General features: G+C 45.5%; 1 protein-coding gene across 1 annotated transcript; it reads right to left on the minus strand.

Annotated features, from left to right (window-relative positions):
• Positions 1–605: 605 nt before the first annotated feature.
• On the minus strand, positions 606–6,063 carry slc10a2 (solute carrier family 10 member 2). Its single transcript, XM_024389033.1, has 6 exons — positions 5,467–6,063; positions 4,954–5,072; positions 3,070–3,158; positions 2,749–2,924; positions 2,219–2,376; positions 606–1,907 (listed from the first exon to the last, which is right to left on the minus strand). Exons 1-6 carry the CDS (start codon positions 5,865–5,867, stop codon positions 1,744–1,746), a joined length of 1,107 nt encoding a protein of 368 aa, XP_024244801.1. The 5' UTR covers positions 5,868–6,063; the 3' UTR covers positions 606–1,743.
• Between the last annotated feature and the right edge of the window lie 257 nt (positions 6,064–6,320).

Consider the following 6,320-nt stretch of genomic DNA (forward strand, 5'->3'; position numbering starts at 1 on the left):
CGTCCCACTGTAGACAGATGTATGAATGGATAAGGGGGGGGTGGATTACATACAGTACCAGGTCTGTGATACCACATGGAAGATATCTTTGTTAAACAGCTTTGGAAATGTTTTTAAACCCGTCTTAAAAGAGAAATTCTGTATATTTGTATCACCTTTAAAATAAAAAAAAAGACCATTCACATGAAGCATATGTTTGGATGTGATAGATGTCAGAAGTCTCACTAAAGGATCTGCAGTTTGTCATGAAATATATATTTTAGTAAAACTCTTGATAGACCACTTAAAATGTTCACCTTTATTTAATTTCCGGGTACATTTACACATCAAAAGATCAGGTGGGTAGGTACCTTCTTTAAGACAACACACTAGCAACTAGCCTCTGCGTAAAAGACAAAGAGAACAACTAAGGTGCAATGTGGAGTGTTCGTCACAGATATATACACTGAGTATACCTAACATTATGAACACCTCTTTCCATGACATAGACTAACCAGGTAAAAGCTATGATCCCTTATTGATGTCCCTTGTTAAATCCGCTTCAATCAGTGTAGATGAAGGGGAGGAGACAAGGTTTAAAAAAAAAAAAAAAATCCTTCTTTAACCTGAGACAATTGATTTTGTATGTGTGCCATTCAGAACGAGAATGGGCAAGACAAAATAATTAAGTGCCTTTGAATGAAGTGCCTTTGATATGTTAGTAGTTGCCTGGTGCACCGGGTTGTGCCAAGAACTGCACTGCTGCTGGGTTTTTCACACAACAGTTTCCCCGTGTGTATCAAGAATGTGTGTACCACCCAAAGGACATCCAGCACACATGGTCACTGTGGGAAGCATTGGAGTCAACATGGACCAGCATCTACACCTTGTAGTCCCTGCTACGACAAATTGAAGCTGTTCTGAAGACAAAAGGGGGTGCAACTCAATATTAGGAAGGGGTTCTTCATATTTGGTATAGTCTGTATTTAGTCTATTCAGCTATGTAAATGTTTTAAAAAATGCGCCAATACATGAATTACACTAATGGATACAAAGACAGTACATTCATAAATATGGTTAAAATGTACTGTCTAATAATTTAAAACTACATGAATGTTCAGCACAACACTTGTATTAGTCAGGAAGACTTGTAATGTAATTTTGTTGTTGCTTTAACATACAAATGATAAAATATGAGCCATGTGTAAAATATCCTGGAGGGGTCCATTTAAAACTCAATATAAATGTCTTAATGCTGGTGTGTGTGTGTGTCATGAGTCCTGCGACATGGACTAATAAATTAGTTTAGGTTGAATGGTTTGCAAATATAAATATTGAAAAAAGTTATTGTAGTTCTGACAGGAGTGACTAGACAGAAACCTTTTCATGGTGAACAGTTTCCTCTGTGTCTCTCACCACTCAACAAATCTCACAATACCTCGCCTCAGTCACTACCACACGGCAACCCTGCTGGCCTCCACGAGGTATACACTCCAGGTATACACGGACTTCATTCAGGATCTGAGATGGCTTCCTACCCCTGAAGATTGTTTTGTTGTTGTTATGAAGTAAAGCTTCACAGAAACCTCTCCCATGTTGAGAATACCTCACTTTTTAAAATGGCAGGACCCTGTAACGCACAATTTCAGCCTGTCAAGGTCAGTGTGTGTGTGTGTATGGTGTGATTGAGTGGGAAGGATGTAGGTACGGTATTGCACCCAGGTCGCTGGGTGCTGCTGTCAGAGTCCCGCGGCCTGTCCGTGCTCACATCTGGGTGATCTTGCCCTTTTCTCCATTGTTGCCATTCTCGTCGCACTCGAAGCCTCCATTTTCCAGGGCGTACTCCTGCTTATCCTTAGGTGCCTCTGCTCCCTCGCTGTCTAACTCAGATGAACCCGCTCCACACATCCTCTTATACATCCTGTAAGCTGTAGGAAGCAGAACCACTCATGTTACACCTACTGTGTGCCTTTACAGCCACAAATTGTCAATCTAAATAAGTACTGAAAAGCATCAATAATATAGTCTGAGAGAAGTTAATGATCAGACTGGCACCCGGGCAATCAATCATTAGCTAGAATGACAAAAAAAAATGTTGGGAATATAGATAACACACGGTAGAAAATACCAGACCATAGGCCGACTATACATCGATAAGTCGACCACAAAACCATTCGAAACTTTTGATAGCATATCAATATTGACATTAGCTCTTCAACAGCGGTATAAGCTGACCCACCTCCAACAGACATGACAGCCACCACCAGTTGGAAGATGCTGTAGATGAGCGGGAAGGCGAACATGACCTCCAGGTCTTCAGGGGAGAACGACAGCTGGACGATGGTGCTGCACAACTGGGAGTTCTGGAAGCCTGTCTCCAGGGCGATGGTACGACACCTTAAACACAATCGAAGGGCTTGTTAACTACAGTAGGTTCCATGGAGCGACGAAGGGCTCCGCTTGACTGGCGTGCTTATGAAGAACCTTCTGCTCTGTTAAATGAACAGGGTGAAGTTAAAATGCACTGGATGGTTTTCATTGTAGCGTCTGTGGAGTACCTTGCACATCTGGTACAGTAGTGTTTACATGAACTTGAATGTTAAATGCATTTCAAGAGAGGAGACAAAGGGAATAACTCATTCAGGTTATTCAAGTATAATTCAGGTAGGTGTTATCAACACCTTCTATTGCAATGGTAACTTGGATTTTATCAGCTAGGTACAATATTAAGACTGGACTATCATGAATCATATAATATTGCAGTAGTACCTGTGCCAGGGTTGTCCGACAAAGCGGGCCATGAAGAAGCCCAGGGTGAAGCCTACGAAGGGGTAGATGGCTCCGATGATCCAGAGAGAGGGAGAGATGGTCCAGGAGGACTGGTACAGCACCCCACCAACCACCGCAATTATGATGATGAGGAGGAGGCCAACTATGGAACCCACCTGCAAACACACATTTTACAGACTTGATTTGAATCCACAAATCGCATGCACACTATTGATCCCGGAATAACAACCTAGAAGTGTATAGTGTAGCAGTAGTGTGGAACAAAACCAGCTGTATGCAGTGCGAGGAGTTTAATCGTACCTTGAGGATCTTTTTGGCTATTTCGGGCCACTTGTTTTTGACGTAGATTCCCAGGGCGACGGGGATGAGGAGGGACACCAAAGTGATACCTGGAGACGAAGATATACAATCAAACTAGAACCAAAACATTGTATCATATTACTCCAGTGCTAGCCTCTCTACACTGGCTTCCTGTCAAAGCAAGGGCTGATTTCAAGGTTTTACTGCTAACCTACAAAGCATTACATGGGCTTGCTCCTACCTATCTCTCTGATTTGGTCCTGCCGTACATACCTACACGTACGCTACGGTCACAAGACGCAGGCCTCCTAATTGTCCCTAGAATTTCTAAGCAAACAGCTGGAGGCAGGGCTTTCTCCTATAGAGCTCCATTTTTATGGAACGGTCTGCCTACCCATGTCAGAGACGCAAACTCGGTCTCAACCTTTAAGTCTTTACTGAAGACTCATCTCTTCAGTGGGTCATATGATTGAGTGTAGTCTGGCCCAGGAGTGGAAAGGTGAACGGAAAGGGTCTGGAGCAACGAACCGCCCTTGCTGTCTCTGCCTGCCCGGTTCCCCTCTTTCCACTGGGATTCTCTGCCTCTAACCCTATTACAGGGGCTGAGTCACTGGCTTACTGGGGCTCTCTCATGCCGTCCCTGGAAGGGGTGCATCACCTGAGTGGGTTGATTCACTGATGTGGTCATCCTGTCTGGGTTGGCGCCCCCCCTTGGGTTGTGCCATGGCGGAGATCTTTGAGGGCTATACTCGGCCCTGTCTCAGGATGGTAAGTTGGTGGTTGAAGATATCCCTCTAGTGGTGTGGGGGCTGTGCTTTGGCAAAGTGGGTGGGGTTATATCCTTCCTGTTTGGCCCTGTCCGGGGGTGTCCTCGGATGGGTCCACAGTGTCTCCTGACCCCTCCTGTCTCAGCCTCCAGTATTTATGCTGCAGTAGTTTATGTGTCGGGGGGCTAGAGTCAGTTTGTTATATCTGGAGTACTTCTCTTGTCCTATTCGGTGTCCTGTGTGAATCTAAGTGTGCGTTCTCTAATTCTCTCCTTCTCTCTTTCTTTCTCTCTCTCGGAGGACCTGAGCCCTAGGACCATGCCCCAGGATTACCTGACATGATGACTCCTTGCTGTCCCGAGTCCACCTGGCCGTGCTGCTGCTCCAGTTTCAACTGTTCTGCCTTCTTATTATTCGACCATGCTGGTCATTTATGAACATTTGAACATCTTGGCCATGTTCTGTTATAATCTCCACCCGGCACAGCCAGAAAATGGACTGGCCACCCCACATAGCCTGGTTCCTCTCTAGGTTTCTTCCTAGGTTTTGGCCTTTCTAGGGAGTTTTTCCTAGCCACCGTGCTTCTACACCTGCATTGCTTGCTGTTTGGGGTTTTAGGCTGGGTTTCTGTACAGCACTTTGAGATATCAGCTGATGTACGAAGGGCTATATAAATAAATTTGATTTGCATCTGTCATCATCTTCTAAACTGCCTCTGGAAGCAACGTCAGCACCCAAACTGTTTGTCGGGAGCCTCATGAAAGGGGTTTCCATGGCCGATCAACATGTGCAATGCCAAGCGTCGGCTGGAGCGGTGTAAAGCTCGCCGCCATTGGCCTCTGGAGCGGTGTAAAGCTCGCCGCCATTGGCCTCTGGAGCGGTGTAAAGCTCGCCGCCATTGGCCTAAGGATCCAAATGTTTTAGCATTTCTAACGGTGTTCTAACACATAGAAATACAATCTATATGTGGAAATCTATACAATTTATATGTTCCTGTGCTGCTAGATGGAATCTAAAGAGTGCTGTACAAAAGCATTCCCACCAATACATTGTGTAGATGGTACATCAATGCATATGCCCCTGTATGGAATGGTTTATTTTAGTATTTGGTAGCTACCTATGCTTTGGTAGGGGATCTGGATGGTGTCAGAAGAGGTCCAGACAGACGTGTAGATGAGCAGACACAGAGGCATCATCCCCAGGGCCAGGATAGAGGAGCAGGCTGTCATGCTGATACTGGAGCGGGGAAAACACACAACATTAGTACGCTGGATCACGATAGAAACACACTCGCATAAAAGTACTCAAAAACGTAGTACCAAAGGCAAAACTTGAAAGTAGGCTAAATCAAACAAATAACATGTACTCTTAGGGGGGAAAAAAGGTGGTATCTAGAACCTAAAAGGGTTCTCCGGCTGTCCCCATAGGAGATCTCTAAAGAACCCTTTTCTGTTCCAAGTAGAACCGTTTTCGGTTCCATTCCACAGAGGGTTCTACATGGAACCCAAAAGTATTCTACCCATAATCCAAAATAGTTATCCTACGAGGACAGCCAGAGAACTCTTTTGGAACCCATTTTTCCCCCCATTCTTCTTCATCTAAGAGTGTTACTGCTTCCAGTCAGTCTCACCTGAGGTCCATGTCTCCATCCAGCCAGTAGGCAATGATATTAGAGCTGGAGCCACCGGGACAGCAGCCCATGATGATGATGACGACGGCTTGCACGGGCAGCACGTTGAAGGCCAGCGACAGGGCGAAGGCGGTGAAGGGCATGATGCCGAACTGGCACAAGAAGCCGATAAAAATTCCCCATGGCCTCTTGATGTGTCCCCACAGCTTTCCGGCCTCCACGGTGCAGCCCATGGAGAACATGACCATGGCCAGCATGACGGTCAGCACGATGCTGAGAACTAGGCTCAGGTTCTCGTTGTAGTTGCTGGGAGCCACCAGGCACGACGTGCCCGAGCATATCGTGGCGTTGGTGTGGCAGGTGGCCAACACCACGGCAGCCGTTGTCATTGGGGTGTTCATAGTGGAGAAAGGTGACTAAAAAAATAAATCTAAAAAGGATCCCAATAGAAGAATTCCAGAGTGCGGGGGGGATGGAGAGAAGTAGTCTGTCCTGTGGTGTTGCGTTCTTTTAAGACTCCTCCGGCTCTCCTCCCTCCTGTATCCACGGTGACGAGGGCTGCACTGAGACCATACACCTCTCCCCTCCAGGCCTTTAAGACCTGCCTAAAAAAATATATATATAATAATAATTAACTCGTGCCTAACGTTTATGAGGTCAGTGTCCAAATGCGAATGCAGAAAAAGACAGTCATTGATTAAACTTACAATAAACGTAAATTGCACCATCTTACTTTTTTTTTTATCACTCAGCTCTTAAATTTTATTGTCCTCTTCCAATCACAGCCATGCAACATCATCATCCTGGTACCGCCACCAAAGGAGCGATGATGCCTACTAGTACGTGTTGAGCGC

Source organism: Oncorhynchus tshawytscha, linkage group LG26, assembly GCF_018296145.1.
Source record: "Oncorhynchus tshawytscha isolate Ot180627B linkage group LG26, Otsh_v2.0, whole genome shotgun sequence".
Taxonomy (NCBI): Eukaryota; Metazoa; Chordata; class Actinopteri; order Salmoniformes; family Salmonidae; genus Oncorhynchus; species Oncorhynchus tshawytscha.

Bases quoted from the DNA above. Each gene is read 5' to 3' on its own strand.
- slc10a2 (XM_024389033.1), bottom strand. From the start codon at position 5,867: ATGAACACCCCAATGACAACGGCTGCCGTGGTGTTGGCCACCTGCCAC. The intron at 5,073-5,466 runs GTGAGACTGACT...TCCCCGCTCCAG, and splicing joins GATGGAGACATGGACCTCAG to TATCAGCATGACAGCCTGCT. The intron at 2,925-3,069 runs GTACGATTAAAC...GTGTGTTTGCAG, and splicing joins TAGCCAAAAAGATCCTCAAG to GTGGGTTCCATAGTTGGCCT.